Source organism: Prionailurus bengalensis, chromosome A2 (genome assembly GCF_016509475.1).
Source record: "Prionailurus bengalensis isolate Pbe53 chromosome A2, Fcat_Pben_1.1_paternal_pri, whole genome shotgun sequence".
NCBI lineage: Eukaryota > Metazoa > Chordata > Mammalia > Carnivora > Felidae > Prionailurus > Prionailurus bengalensis.
The window spans coordinates 46,286,166-46,302,449 of record NC_057348.1 but is presented as its reverse complement, the minus strand read 5'-3'; the positions used below and the strand labels follow the sequence as shown (position 1 = coordinate 46,302,449).

Genomic DNA, 16,284 nt, shown 5'->3' with positions numbered 1-16,284 from the left:
TGTAAAGTTGTGAACCTGACATCTTTACGCTTGAATATGCATAATTACACAGTGCTCTTTTTCCTGTGCCGACTGTATTCTAGGCTGTGTGTGTATAAGAAGCATAATTTACCACCTCTGGCAAGAATAAAGATGCCTTTGATATCTTCTCCATTTCTTTTCTTTAAACTGTTACTACAATTCCCTAGGGAGAGGTGAGAAAAGATGTCTTTGCGCCAGGAAGTCCATTTCTCAAGGGGACATCAATACTCACATGGCTTCTATTTACATTGTAATTGGTCACCGGCTATCTGGTACAGCTGTTTCAACTTAAAACCCAAGACAGTTGCTATGGAGATGGTTAAGTAGAAATAGGTCAAGTTAAAATCCTTTTCCCCCTGGATATAAGGGAGTGCTGTAACTCTGGAATTGTCTCAGTTGAACAGAAAATGGGTAGGTGGGCAACCACATTAAAAAAAAAAAAAGTCCTCTTTGTAGGATGAGGCTTATCATACATGCCAGTCTGCTCGACTCTGTGAGCAACACACCTGCAGACCCTTGCTGTTGAAGCAAAGGAGCTTAGAGATACCATAATTTGCAGTATGACCTTGATTAGCTGACTCATATATGGCTCTCAGAAGTTATTTGTTTCATAAGTTCCTCAACATGGTAGGATAGCATTTATTTTCAAGACAAACCAGGAGTTCAAGAACACGTTTTTAAAAACGTAGTGTTAACAGTAACAATTGGAAAAAGGAAGGCATCTAGTGACATTGGATGGGGTTTGCCTAAAATTGGGCTGGAAAACATCATGCCTTTCCCAGAGTGTGATTCCCAGGATAAGTGATGTCCTACCTCTGATTGCACTGGTCCTCTCGTGTGGGTGACTTTGATTACCTGTTTTTTCTTCATCATGTGTCAGATGGGGAGATTGTTCCTGACTATGTATCTGATGATTACAGTGAAGACTTAAGGTCTTTATCACAGATAGGCATGTGGTATAGGTACTCTTATAGGTCCCAAAGCTTCGTCTGGCTTAGGGCTTGGCGACTGTGGATTCCTCCTGCATCCTCTATACCCTACCCCCTTCCTCCCCACCCCCCAACTCTGTGGTGCTACTTGCTTCAGGGAATGGGTTAGTTTATGTGTAGATGGTTCTCACATCATGATTGTGATGAAAGTTGACAACTATACACTCTTCTTGAGAATTCTTTGGAAATGACACATGTTCTAATTTCTCAGCCTATCTTCTGAAAAGGTTGAACTGGGGGGTGGCTGGGGCTCATGCTGAAGAAGTATTAGGGGGCAAATTTTCACTGATAGAATATATATTCTTCAAAAGTTCTAAGAGAATATTGCAACATGCAATAGCGTAAATGAATAACAGTAATAATGAGAGCTAACACTTACGTAATTCTTACTCTGTACCAGGCACTGTTCTAAGCTCTTTATGTACATTTCTTTATTTAATCCTCACAACAACCCAAGGAAGAGGATAGAAGTATTATTATCCCATTTTACAAATGAGGAAACTGAGACCTAGAAAGGTTAAACTAAGAAACCCAAGATCATGCAGCTTGTAAAATGTGGTGCTATTGTTCAGACTCAGGTAGCCAGGCTCCAGGATAGGATGCTCTTACTACTATGCCTCTATGAACTATATATTAACATTTAAGAAAGACGATCTTTTTTTTTTTTTTTTTTTTCCTGATTACCATAGTGCAGTGGGTTATTTTGCACCTCCCAGGTGCATTTGGCAATGTCTGGAGACATTTTAGGCTCCCGCAATTAGGGGGAGGGTGCTATTGGCATCTAGTGGGAAGAGGTCAGGGATGCTACTAAACATCCTACAGGGCACAAGACAGCCCTTTACAATAAGGGATTACTTGGTCTAATATGTCAGTCATTGCTGAGGTTGAGAACTCTTATTATCGTAATATACACTCATTCTTAAAAAAGCATATTACTCCTCTAGTCTTGACCCCCATAATTGCAGGTATATTCTTCCAGACTTTTTTTCTGAGTATACTACATATACATTCGTATGCATATATTTTACAGAATCAAATACATATCCTATTCTATAGGTTATCTTTATAACACATTATATACATATTTCCACCTCGGAGTATCTTTTGATAACTGTACAGTATTCCTTTGGATGGATGGCTGCCAAGGCTGGGTTACTTTGTAATTTTTAATTAGAAATAATACTATAATACTGTAGATGTATCTTTGCATACTTACCTCAGGTCTTAGTATCTTGGAGAAAAACTAGGTTGTGGCCTTTGGACGAGGGCAGTGTTACCGTGGTGTCCCCTCCCCATCTCAAGCCAGTCTGTTCTTCGTGTTTCACTGTGCACATCCCTGAGATTGTTGATCATTGTGAACCTCCATGAATTCAAGTCATGTAAGCTAGGGGTCTGGTTGGGATGCGTTGCTAAGATAATGTGAAAGGTTCCAGAGAAGAGAAATCCTGGGAGAAGTGAAAAGGAGATATTTAGAATGAGAGAAAGTGTGTGTGTGTTGTGGGGAGGAAACTGAGTCAGACCTATAGCACTAGTGTGTGTAAGGTGGTACCTAGATCCACCAGTTTGAGTTTTGTAGACATTTTTAAAGGAAAATGAAATGACTAGGTCCACATTTTTTCCCCACTTTGTGCAATGAACCATGTAAGATAAACAAAATAATTTAAAAACTATCGATATACTGTCTTGTCTTTCATTGTGAGAGAGAGAGAGAGACAGAGAGTGAGCGGGGGAGGGACAGAGAGACAGGGAGACAGAATCCCAAGCAGGCTCTGCGCTGTTAGTGCAGAGCCCGACATGGGGCTCGAACCCACAAACCGCGAGATCATGACCTGAGCCAAAACCAAGAATCTGACGCTTAACTGACTGAGCCACCCTGGTGCCCCTCAATATACTGTCTTAACTCATACTCTGAGGATTCCTGGAGTGGAAGAAATCTTTTAGGAATCAGGCTCAGTGCTGGCCGACAGTGGGTGTTCAGCAAATACTTGTAACCAGAGTGAATTGAGGGGAAGAGGAGAGGAAAGGGAACAGTCTAAGAGGCCCTTGGAGCAGCCGTACCAGGGTCTGCTCTACATCAGCCAGGTCCATGGAAGCTCCCCTCTGAAGAAGGGGCTGGAAACCTTGGAGCACATGTGCCATTCGGGCTTGGGTTTGGTTGTCTTCGCTAAAGGTGTGCATATTCAGCAGTGCCACTCTGTGGTGTGCAGTCCACAGAAATGCATATGTATACTTGCTGAAAGTCAGGAGCACCTAAAAATGTTGATAGAAGTAAACACTGTTCATAATAGATAGCCCTGAACTGGAACCCACCCAAATGCCCATCAGTAGAAGAATAGATCAATAAGTCAGTTTTTTAAAAATAGTTGCTACTGATGAAATGTTTCAAAACACAAAAGGTACAAGAAAATTAGGCAATCTCATTTCTTCCACCCAGATTTAACAAAGGTTAACATTTTGTCACATTTGTCTTCTTTACTTCTTTTATTAGTTTAAGAAATAGAACTTCTGGTGCCCTCTCTGATCAGTGTTGGGGATGGGTTGGGGTTGGGTGAGTGATCTGAAGTTACTGAAACTCAAAAGTGGGAAAACCTCGGCTTTCTATGCACCTTTGCCCTTGACATGGAAGGGGTTACCTGTCGCTGGACCCTAAGCATCCAGCAGTCAAGTCAGTGAGAACATCCCCAGATTTAAGTGTCTGCAGGGCCATACTTGAAACAGAAATAAGCCATGCCTTTCCCCCCTCCTGGTCTCAGAAAAATAAAACACCTTGCAATAGTGTCCTTTAAGGACATAATGCCTGTATCATTGAAAAATATAAGAGAATTTGTTTTTTCCCATCAGGTTGTGATTGGAATCCCATGAATGTTTTGATTGTGCTGATATGAAAAAAAGAACAAGAACAGAGTTTGGTGTTTTCAGTGATTGCTGTAATTGTTAGCAGAAACACTTCCCCCTTCTCTTCCACTCAACCCAGCTCATCAGGGAGCAAATGACTGACAGTAGCATTGTCATGGGGACAACCTTGAGTCTACTTCGGTTTATATTACAAGAGTCATTTGCAAATTTCTGTTCTTCGGTTAGTATTAGGAACAGTGGTAATGAAGATGTTTTATGACTCTCCTCCTGTCAGGAGGCCATGGTTGAGATGAGTTCTCTGTACTGAGTGCATGCTAGTGCCAGGCATACTCGTAAGCCCTTCATATATGTTATGTTTCCTCCTTGTCATAACCCATGAGGTAGGTATTGTTACTGTCTCCATCTAAAAGTATGAAAACAGGTCTTGGGAGGTTCAGTAGGTTGCCAGGGGTCACATAATGCGTGATTTGACTCTTGTTTTGACTGGTTCCAAAGCCAAGCTCTTAACCAGTCACTAAATGAGGCCCACTTGGTATTTTACTTGGGTAACTGGAACTGTAAAGTAGGAATTAAGGTCCTGGGAACATCTGGCTGAGCACTTCCCTATCTAATTCAACCTCTGACGTAGGTGAGGCCAGGGTCCTGCGCCCATTTTGCAGATGAAGCCAGATAAACAGTGAACTTGCTTGGGGCTGCACATCTGATGTTGGGCTAGAAATTGAACCAGGGTCTTTTGAAAGCACACTGCAGCTTTTCACCCTATGCTTCAGCTTGATATCTGACCACTTGGGTTGTACCTTCAGCCCAGCACATACTTGTAAGGTTAACTCTGTTTCCCCATGTTTTAAACAGGAGCAATACTACCTGTCTCTCACTTGCTAGAGATTATAGAGGATTAGCTAGCACTTCCTCTTTTAAACAATTCTTGGAGATACACATCATTTAAATACATGTCTATTCAGTCATTGTGGTGCTTTTTGATATGAAATAATACTTTTTTGTTGAAGATTTATTTTTGATAGTCTGGTAAAAGTATTTGTTTGGTAACTGATATGGAAGTTGAAGATCATAAGTCAGATTTTTTTCTGCACATACTGAGTCATTGTTTTTCTAGAGTCATCCTAACTAACCTCAGCTTTTCTGGGTGTTGCTTTGAGGTTGCAGCTGCTCCCTGGTGGTTACCTGTTAAAGGCGCTAACTGGAGACACCCAGAAGGACCAGACTCTACTGTTCGACACAGGTGAGGCTGGTGGTTCTTTCCCTGGTGGACATTTTTAATTGCCAAAAAGATTCCTGTGCTGTTGAAAAGGAACTCGGTGGCCATCTTCATCTGTAAAAGAGTGCTAATGACCAACTCTCGTTGGTTGGTAGGAAAATAACATAGCAGGAAATAACATATGTGGAGACCCAAACACTGTTGTAACTCATAGAAGGCTCCTAACAAGTGACCTCTTTCTTCCTCATTTGGCCTCTCAAAGAGTTTGCTTTGCAAAATTTTTCCCCCTTTGACAGGCCTATTATAAATCTCTTGACATATTTAATGTTTGCAACCTGTCTGTTTGCTCTCTCCTATGAGTGGGTCACGATGAGGAAGAAGACCATCTGTGCTGTGGATAAGTAGTTGTGTCTGGCCAGGTGGTCACTGTGGAAACTCAAGCCTTGGGTATAGGATTCATGTTATCTCCAGTCCTGGACTGACATACTTTGAGGCCACCATCTGACTGAAAAACCACAGAGCTGCAAGTCGGTCAGCCAGTCTCCAGGGTGGCAAGGAAATAATTATCTCAAGCAAAAATAGAGTAGCACTTTAAGCCCTGGAGATGGAGAAAGGTTGGGTCAGGACTCAGCATCTCAACAGCCTAAGAAAACTGTTCTCCTAACCCACTTTTTCTGATGGGAATTTTGAGCCTCTATTTTTAACAACATCCCTGGTTATTGCCCTCATTGTCAGGGAGCGAAGAGCTCATGAAGTTCAGCTTTAGGGATATAGCCCCTTGACGAAGGGCAGAAACCTTGCAAAGCCTGAGCTGGCAGCCTTCGTGGTAGAAATGGACTGTGAGGCAGAAAGTCATAGAATTCTTGGGCACCACAGGTTGACTGGGCCTCTTAGCTCCCAAGTGGTATTTTCTTTCATGAACTTAATAGAAGAAAAAGCTAAGGCAGAAGGAAAACCCAGAGGAGAATGTATTTTTTCCACTGAGTATATTTTCTTAGCAAAGTATGTCTCTAATTGCTGAAAACAGTAACTGACACGTAACAGGTACTCAGTAAACATTTGTTGAAGGAATAAATGAAAGTCATGGTGTAATTGCTGGAGGGAATTCAGAGGTGTTTAAGGAATGGACTAGGAGTGTGTAGTTCACTTGAAAAAGGGTGAACAGGGAATTAGAATTATCTAGTGCTGTATGAACGTGCGGATCCCCTTATTTGCAAACTTTCCCCCTAACCTTCCTTATCCTTCTATGCCCTTAGAAAAAATACTCATTTGGTATCTGCTAGCAGGAGGTGCATATAGATGACTAATCTGTAGTAGAAAGGCACAAAGTTTAAAGCCAAGCAACCTGTGCAGAGGAGGAGAAAAGCAAGATTGTGCAGAGGGAACAGTTGAGATTATAATGTAGGCCCAAGAAGTCCCCACTGATCCCTTTGAGGGCTTTGGGGTAAATAGGGCCTGTAGGACGGAGCTGTGGGTGTTCTGAAATGGCTGGACCTTTATGCCCCTACTGTGGTTAGTCATTGGCTGTTCTTAGGTGACTCTCCACAGCTGTGGGAGACCCTGAAGGGGCACTCCTAGCAGCTGGAACAGCACTCCTTCCTTCGAGGGGGACATGGGGGGTGCATCTCCACACCCAGTGTACCAAGTGAGATTCTCTGGGGGTCTAGGCCTGCCTGCTGGGGAGGACATGTTTTAAGTCTAGTTCCAAGGAGGATTATAACCCATTTGGGAGACTCGGATGTCAGACACCTGTGGTGGAAGGTGACAGATGTGGCACAGCTGGGGGTTTGATTGGACTGAGATTGGACACCCAGATTGGACTGAGGGTGATTATAGGCGCTTTGCTGAAGCTGGTTTCTGTTTCCTGTTCTAGTTCGTGCCCCTCTACACTCTGCTTTTGCTCTTCCCCAGGCCTGATCATCCAGTTCTGCACGTCTCCTGGAACGATGCCGTGGCCTACTGCACGTGGGCGGGAAAGCGGCTGCCCACGGAAGCTGAGTGGGAATACAGCTGTCGAGGAGGCCTGCAAAACAGGTACTCGGAGGGTCTCACCTTGCCTAACTATGTGTTGACCTTTTTCTAAATCTGTGGAACTTACTTCGGTTAGAAAGTTGATTGAAAACAAGAGCTTTTTCTTCCTAGGCTTTCTTCATCTGCATGAACTTACTAGGAGACACTGATGCCTGGGTCACCAAAGCGTCAGGTGAAGTGGGCTCCCTGCAGCCCCAAAGGGTGCTTCACGCATTCATCTCCCTATGATCTTACAGAGTCCTTCTCAGAGCCTCTTGGCAGGCTGCCTTGCGTTTAGGATTTTCTTATTTTAGGCATGTCCTGAAGCAGTGGTATTTCTCTGCTTCTAGAACCATGAGACAGAAAGCTCATGTTTGGGTCACATCTTCTAGGAAAGGCTCCTTAAAATAGCAGAGGCTTTTTAAAAAAGTGTGGTGTGATACTGCCTGATTGTGCTACCATATAAGTCCACAATGATGCCTACTTTCCCAGCCTTCTATAAGCCCTTCTTTTAGCTATGTGACTTATTGCAGGCCTCTCTAGTACCCGGGAAACACGGAGATTGTGGTGAACTTGACATGAGCTGGTTGGGCGGAAGTTTCAAAAGCAAAACAGTTCTGGTTAAAAGCTTTATTTATTTATATATTTGAAATGTAAAACGTAGTTCACTCAGAACAAGTGAGCAATGCCCTCTCTTTCATTGCATTCCTTCTCTTGACTTTAATCCAGAAACCTGTGCCTGTTTGACAGGCTGATGCCTGTGTCTCTTCTGACAGACTTTTCCCCTGGGGCAACAAACTGCAGCCGAAAGGCCAACATTATGCCAACATTTGGCAGGGCGAGTTTCCTGTGACCAACACTGGGGAGGATGGCTTCCGAGGGACTGCGCCTGTGAGTAGCAAGGCTTCCGGAGGCGGGCGGCAGCCACAGAGAACGCGGACATGCGCGGAAGGCATTGCGCGCTCTCTGACCAGCCTGTTGCCGTCTTCCTGTGTTCATCCGCCTGTGCGCGTGGCAGTTCCTAATAATTAATCAAATATTCTTTTTCATAACACAGTTTTCTTTCTGATTCCATCATACTTAGAGAAACTTCGGAAAACAAAAAGAGTATAAAAGAGAAAATTAACAGGACTTGGAATTTTGCCACTCAGAGATAAACCTTGTTAGCATTTTGGTACATTTCTTTATGCTCCTTTCCATGTTTATTGATGCTAATAATAGCTGGTAGTTAGTGAGTGAGTGCAGTGTGGCAGGCTTGGTGCTAGGCCATTTTTATGAGTTAATGCATTTAATGTTAATTCAACTTTGTAAAGTAGGTACCATGTATTTTATCCTCATTTTCCAGGTGGGCATTCTGAGGGACAGAAAGGTTAACTAACTTGCCCAAGGATACGCAGCTGGAAAGTAGCACAGTTGGAGTTTGAACTGGGTCTGTTTGTTTCCAAAGCCCATGTTCTGAACTACCATATATGCCAGCATATTTTTTTCTGGTGTATATATAGCTGTGTATATGTGTATATATGTGTGTGTTTACACACATACATACATATACGCATATACATATGTCTATATATATATATGTATATACTTTTTACATGTTGCTTTTGGGTCATGCTGAATGTAATACTTAAAATCCTGTTTTTCCCTGCTTAATATGAGGAACAAATACATTGTCTTTCAACAGATGGATAACCTGTCATTTGAATAAGCCCTAATTTATTTGCCTTTTATTAATCATTCACTAATTTAGGTTATATCTGTTGTTTTGTCATGTTTTGTTTTTGCTAAATAATTTAACAAGGAACATCTTGTACATAAATAAATATTAAATTGTATATCTGATGATTTGTTTAAGATAGGTTTCCCAAAATGAAATTAATGAGCCAAAGACTAGTAAACACTCTTGGTAAAGGTTTTAGATATATGGCTAAACTGTTTTCCAGAGTGCATATCGCATACTTCCCTCCACAAGTATATAAGAGTTCTTTTCTCATTGCTCTTTTGCTGGCAAAGTCATACACTAATGAAGCAATGTTGGAAATATTTCATTTTCTCCTAACAGTGAGGAAAGAAATCTTGCGGTGGGGAAGTAACACCTTACTGGGTTTGTTGTTACAGGGAATGATTTTCTTTCAACACTCTTTTAAACAGTTGTCATTTTTTTCATATTTGTATTTTTGTTTCACACAAAAATAATTCTTCCAAAATTTACTTATAAATGTAACACAGATACATTGTTTGGAAGATGGCCAAATGACTCTAAAGTTTGACTTAAAATAATAAAGTAGTGAGAAAGACCCAGACATTTTTGGAAAAGATGAAGAATGGAGAGACACTTGACCTACCAGAAATCTAAAAATAGTTTGAGCTATAGTAAAGCATTATAGTTTCATTTTTGGGGGGCAATTGATGTAAATAATAGATTACATGAGAAGATGTAGCCTTCCAAGAGGTATTGGAGTGCATATGTGTATATATAAAATTCCATATATATGTGTAAGCATGTGATAAAGGAACCAACACAAACCAATGGGAAATGATGTACTACCCGAAGGAAGCAGAAGACTAATCATTTGATCTAGAAGTTGGTTCCTCCAAAGTTTCCTTCATGATAGCTGCTACTCTCACAAGCACATAGTTGTATTCAGCAAAATGAGGGATTAGACATGTCAGGGACTAAAGGAGTTCCACCCTTTCTCAGACTTTCCATGGGTGAGAAACCTAGCTAATGATGGGCCACCTTTGGTCAGCAAAACTGGAATTGTAGGTGCTCGGTGAGGATGCTCACGAGTCCCTAGGAAAGATGTTGGTAGATGGAGGCAGTGGGACAGTGGCCATCGAAGTGTTATACACTGCCACGGAGTGTGCAGCAACTCACCTGCAGTGCGCTAACCTTTAACATGGATGGCTCAGAACATTGGGCTCATACCCGGCCTTCTTTGGTAGCAGATACATTAGAGAGACTGGCACAAGGGCCTTAGCAGCCTGGGTCCCCTTCCTAGATGGTAGGCTGTGAGAAGTAGGGCTACTGCAGTAAGCCTTGAATCCTAAGGTGTGGGCTTCCAATGGACCAAATTATATAAGCGCCTGTCAGTTATAGTAAAAGGCCAAGAAAAGGCTGGACTGGGCAGTTATGAATATTTTACAGTGCTTACTGCTATGGAATTTCATATCCTATTTCAGTACTTGAGTCTCCAAGGAAAACAGTCATTTATCCTTAAGGGCACCTGTTCAGAAAACACAAAGTTCCCTGTGAAATAAGGACACTTTACAGATGTTTGGAGTGGGAACATTTAACTGGGAGTTCAGCAGATGTCTATCCTGGAATATATGCACCAGAAATTACCTCAAGAAGCAACCATGCAAGTTCCTAAGACAAAATTAGAACAGTTCCCAGGGGCCCTCAAAGAACCAATTTGAGAGACATGACCTGGGGAGAAAGAAGCAGGAGGGCACAGGGAGGTGGCTTCCACCTGTGTTTGGAATGAGACTTAGCAAGATCTGTATCTTCAAAATAGGACTGTTGACCCAGACAGTTACCTTGAGTCCACTTGAGCTGTTGTGTCCACACAGTCTGTTCATTAGAGAGAAGGAATTTAACTTCAATGGTGGGGTGGACTACAGTGAAACAGCTCTCTCACCTGATATTTTATGTATGCTATTACTTCTGGTGTGGACGGAGCAAACTATTCTGACCACAGTGAATCTTACGAATTGGATTTTTATTTTGTTAGCTGCTTTCATACAACTATTAGTGTGTTTTGGTTTTAATGCATAGCAATCATTCAGCAGGTTTGAAATATTTCTCATGCACATTTGTTTTCTTGTGAGGTTCCTGGAAGGAAGCTTTGGTTAGTGCAATTAATTTAACAATGAGCAGTTATACAGTTTCTTCTCCTTAATGGCATACTCATAGATGGTAATTTTAGGGATGGTGACTTCCAGATTTTATCTCACTTAAACATCAGATTTTTTAAAGGGGGAAGAAAACCCCAAAATTTGAGTCAATTTTATTTCCCCATCTGAATGGTTTAAGAGCACCAGATAGGTTAAATTGCTTGCTCAGTAGCTGCTAAGTGTGGGCACATATAAAGGACCTCAGGCACATGAACTTGAGCCCCCTCCGCTTGTGTGTTCTATGAGCCTGAGAAATGATTCTTTCCTCCAGAATGTTTGTTGCATCTTTTAATTGCTCTTGTGCCCCTGGCTCTTTCTCTTCTCTTCTTGAAACAAATTAATTTCTTCTTTTTCTTTCTATTCCTTGCAGCTATTATCCCACCTTACTCTTTCCGATCATCTCTAAATTCTTGAAGAACGGTTTATGCCTGTGGCCTCTCCACCTTTACTGTCTCTCTCAGTTTAGAACTGTGAACTTGATTCCAATGAGACTCTTCTACCTTTGTAGAGGAGGATACAGCCAGAAATCTGCAACCGGAAATCTCTGCAGCCAGAAATCCTCTCCCTCTTGGGAATTTCTGAGACATTTTTTCCCCACTCATTTCCCTACTCATCCCACTCTGTCTTACAAAATTAGATTTTTTGTTTTGGGTATATATTTTTTCTCCCTCAGTAAGCTCTTTGATGTCTTTACGCCATTGATCCCTTCCTGCCTTCACTTGACATGCATGGAATTACTGAATGATGCAGTAAGTAAAGACTGCTGTTTCCATAATGAATGCTGAATATGGAAGCAGAGTGGCAAAATTTTTTAGCTTTCCAAATTATCCAGATGAAGTTCTTTTAGGAAGTAGCTTCATAACTTTGAAGTGCTCTGAACTGCCCAAGTATCAGGTGCTTCCATATTCAAGTGTCAAATGGAGGTGAATTTTTAGTTTATTCATTTCTTTAGTCCTACGTCATTAGTATGGGGGAAAAAACCCCATGGATTTACAAAAACATATATATTTTTGTATTTTATATTATTATTTTTATTTTTTACAAAAATATTTTTTAAAACGCAAAGATAGGGGCGCCTGGGGCGTTTAGTTGATTGAGCATCTGACTCTTGATTTCCGCTCAGGTCACAGTCCCAGGGTTGTGGGATGGAGCCCTGTGTCAGGCTTTGCACTGAGTGTGGAGCCTGCTTAGGATACTCTCTCTCTCTCTCTCTCTCTGTCTCTCTCCTCCTCTCTCTCTCCCTCTCCTTCTCTCTCTCTCTCTTCTTCTTCCTCTCCCTCTCCTTTTCTCTTTCTCCCTCTACTCTCCCTGATTGTACTTTCTCTCTCTCTCTGTCTCAAAACAAAACAAAAAAATAAATAAATAATAAAACCCCAAAGATAACTTGGTATATTTTCATTTAAAAAATGAAAATTTTCTTTATGTTTGAGAATTTCCATTAAAAAATGTTGGGAAAATATTTTAAGTCGCTAAAATAGTGTAATTGTCTACACTAACTTTTTCAGTTAAAGTTTTTTCTTACCCCTCTCCCTTCCCTCCTTCTTAAAAAAGCTTTATACTTTGGCTCTTTGTCTGTGACAATATTATGTGGCAGGCTGTCTGACCTGCCTTTGAAATGTGATATGATTGCTTGCTGATGAATCTCAGTTGGCCTCATACTTCCAGGTTCCAGAGACTGACTGCAAACCTTTTCTTACAAATATGCTTGATAATGAATTCACATTTTCTTTAGAAAAACAAGTCGTCTCAGTGTTTTGATGATAATGACTGAGGCTTAAAGATAAGATAGTGAGTTGGAGGGGGCTGGTGGGTAGAGAGGACAGAAGTGACTTGGTGTTTTTCAACGTAAAAGACATCATGTGGCCACATATCTTAGCTCTGATGGTAAAACTTATAGTGGGTCTGATATGATGTTTCTGTTATGCTTTTGAGAGTTGAAATCATCATCTCCCCCCTCCCCCATCAGGTACAGATTTGGTCATTATTTGTCTGTTAGGAAGAGTTTTGTTGACTTCCTTACCATGTAGTATAAACTCTCCTTAGGTTTCTAAACTCCCCTTGAGAAATCAAAGCAAAACATGTCTCTTTCTTTGTTTTTACATTGGCCAAATTGCAGTTTGATGGTCAGAATGAAAATTAATATTCATACCTTGAAGTTCTACTTCTTTTAGTGCATTTTTGCAGCAAAGAGATTTTCCAAAGAAGGTGAGTACTTTGACAGCATATTCCCTTTTTTTAATTTTTAGGTCGACGCCTTTCCTCCCAATGGTTATGGCTTATACAATATAGTGGGGAACGCATGGGAATGGACTTCAGACTGGTGGACCGTTCACCATTCTGTTGAAAAAACACTTAATCCAGTGAGTATCATTCTCAGACTGTATCATGAGAAGATTATATCCATCCCCTAGGCAGTCTGTGGCAAGAATTTCATGTGTTTCTGAAGAGTATTTGTCTGCTCTTGAAATTAATCTTGGAATTTCCCCAAAGGGATATTAAGTACGTGTCTCTCATTTCAAGTTTAAAGCGCTGTGTAGAAATATCTACAAGCATTTTATGTACTTCTGGATGGTGATGGTAATAATTATTTGAGTGAATCTGCCTATAACTTTAGAAATTATTATTCAGCCTCATAAATTTGATCAGAGTAAGATATCTAAATAACTATGCAAAATTCATTAATGTTTTTAGTAATAACCAGTGAGATATGCTAGATGGTATTTATCATGCAGCTAAGTGCCTGAGTTTTGATTGGCTGAAATTTTGATTCAGGAGTGTTATTTAGAGAAAAACGAGAAAGTATTTTCTGGTCAATGTTGAGTCAGGAAGTTGAGTCATTTAGTGATTATTTCCTGCACTCTGCAGTATGTCAGTTCGGTGCATCATATGCCTTGGGAATTAAGACAACCAAGTTTATCTAAGTTTTACCTACTCTGGTATGGGAAGAATGTTAAATGCAACTAACATTCAACTGTGCCCCTAAAACCAGGCTCTGCCAGAAGAACATACAAAAATTGAGGGACTACATGGGCATGTAGGTGGGAAGTACTTCCTTAAAAAAAAAAACCGTGTCTGAATATTTTTTGTTGTTTGGGGGGAAAGAACCATTTAAAAATCCTATCTCTAGCAAGCTAGACATTCATAAGTCAGAATCAAGAATATATATTTATACCAAAACTAGCTAGACTGGGAACTTAATATGCTCAACTTTAAACCTTAAACTTTTGAAAAGGCAACTAAGAGTAACTATAAAGAAAATTAATTCTTCAGTCTCTCGTCAGTGGAGGGTTAAGCAGCTCGAGTAATTGAAGAAATTGTCAGGCTCTGTGCCTCAGGCCCTTTTTCGGAATATAAGGATAAATTTGTTTGATGTGCTTGATTTTTCTTCACAGAATAACATGTGGGCTGCTCATGAATAATCTGGAGACACAAACCTACTTTCTTGGGTGCAGATGAAAAAGCTGAGTTCTTCGGAAACTGTCATTCCCCCACTCATTTCCCTTGTACTTTCTGGCAGGGCTGGTGCAAGTAGCGGTCAAAGACAACTCTTCTCTCCAAAATGAGAATAAGGTTGTGAAATTCTCCGTAGGTTTGTGGTTGGGAGATGCCATTCTCTACTGGCAAGATGTGACTTGGCATTTGCTGTCAGAGTCAGAAATAGAACTTTTCCCCCTCGGATAAAAGCATCTGCATGTTTGCAAGGGGGTGCACAAGGCTTCAGGATTCTGGCAAGTTGTGAATGTATCTATCTGACCATCTGTTGTCGAGCTGAGCGCTTATTAGCTTCCAGTCTTATAACTGCTTGTGTGTCTTCTAAGGATTTACAGAAAAATTCACATTTCTCTTGTTTTCCCCAGTCCCAGGAGCTATCTTAGATGTCGTCCTTGCTTTATAAATTGTTCTGATTTTAGATTTCTCTTGGTCACAGTGGCCTCATTTGCTTCCTGATTTGAATGGGCTAAAATTCATCTGTTTTGAGAACTAAACCCCAACTTCCTAGAGAACTCAGATTCCGTCATTCAAATCTTTACAACTTCCTTCATTTCCAGTGCCACTGGCATGTCCCATCTGGGGTACTGCAACAGCCTCCCAGCTGGGCCTCTGCCTTCCATCTCTCTGCACTATGCAGCTACAATGACGTCTACAGAGAACAGATTTAACGCAGTCACTCCTCTGTTTAAAACCCTTCAGTGGCTTCTTGTCTAAAGAAGAAAGTACAGTTTCTTGAACACAAGTTCTCAAGGCTAAGATCATTTAATCCTTGCTGATCTTTCTAGCCATACCTTTTACTTCTTCTTCAAACATTTAGTTATAAAATTTAATAAAAATTCAGGATGGTACAGAAAATAGTATAATACATACCTGCCATTTAGACGTAACATATATTAAGTTTACTGTATTTACTGTATTTCTTTTAACCAGAGGAAAAGGACAAAAACTGGTCTCCAGGTTAACACTGGATATTGTTAATATTTTTAATTTAAACAATTTTAGTCAATGTATAGTGCAATCTCACTGTGGTTTTTAGTCATCATATGTTAAAGTCTGCATCTCATAACTCTAGTCTCTAGCTACCCTTTGACCTGCTTCTGTTGTCATTGTTGGGTTTGGTCACATCTTGTTTTCTCACATGCCTGGCTATTTTTGGCTGAGTACCAGACAATGCATATGAAAAATTATAGATATTATTGGAGATCTGGATAGCGTGATCTTTCTCTAGAGAGGATGTACCTTTGCCTGTGGAAACTTCCATTTCAGATGAGCTAATTCCAATCAGGAGTTGGGATGTTTTGAAGGTGCGCTTCAGTCCCTGTGAGGGCTTGTCTGGATGTAGTTTTTAGGATGCCAACCAAAAGTCAGGGGTTTTACTATGGCTCTTCTTCCTTGAAGGGTCTTGTAATTCCATTTTTTGTTTCCTTAGGCCACGAGTCTATTGAGAGTTCTATTCAGCTTCTCAGCCTTATACCTGCTGCCTTTGTGAATCAGCAGACCTCTAGGTGAAACTAAGAATGGGAAAGGTCGTCTCTGAGCTTCCCTCTTCTCTGGAATTTGAGCCCTGCAGTTCCTCTGGAACTGCAACTATAGTAGTTTTCATCTGGTTTGGTTAAAACTCCCTATTTCTCACTGAGGTCTCAATTTATTTGCCTTCTTTCCCTAATGGCCTGTGTATCTCCAGTGCCTAGCAAAGAATGTGGTGCATAATAGCTGGTCCTGTAACAAAGCCAGTTCCAGAGACCTAGAATTGAGTGTGACCACTATTCATATTTCAGGTGTTTCAAAAGCAAAGGCTGCTGG

At 40.9% G+C, this 16,284-nt stretch overlaps 1 protein-coding gene across 1 annotated transcript in view; it reads left to right on the top strand.

Annotated features, from left to right (window-relative positions):
- The window catches only part of SUMF1 (sulfatase modifying factor 1), a 93,022-nt gene that overhangs the window by 39,027 nt on the left and 37,711 nt on the right, over positions 1 to 16,284 (top strand). Inside the window, exons 4-7 of the mRNA XM_043587978.1 lie at positions 5,024 to 5,106; positions 6,994 to 7,116; positions 7,869 to 7,983; positions 13,236 to 13,349. Of these exons, the coding sequence (XP_043443913.1) occupies positions 5,024 to 5,106; positions 6,994 to 7,116; positions 7,869 to 7,983; positions 13,236 to 13,349 (435 nt within the window). The remainder of the gene's footprint in view (positions 1 to 5,023; positions 5,107 to 6,993; positions 7,117 to 7,868; positions 7,984 to 13,235; positions 13,350 to 16,284) is intronic.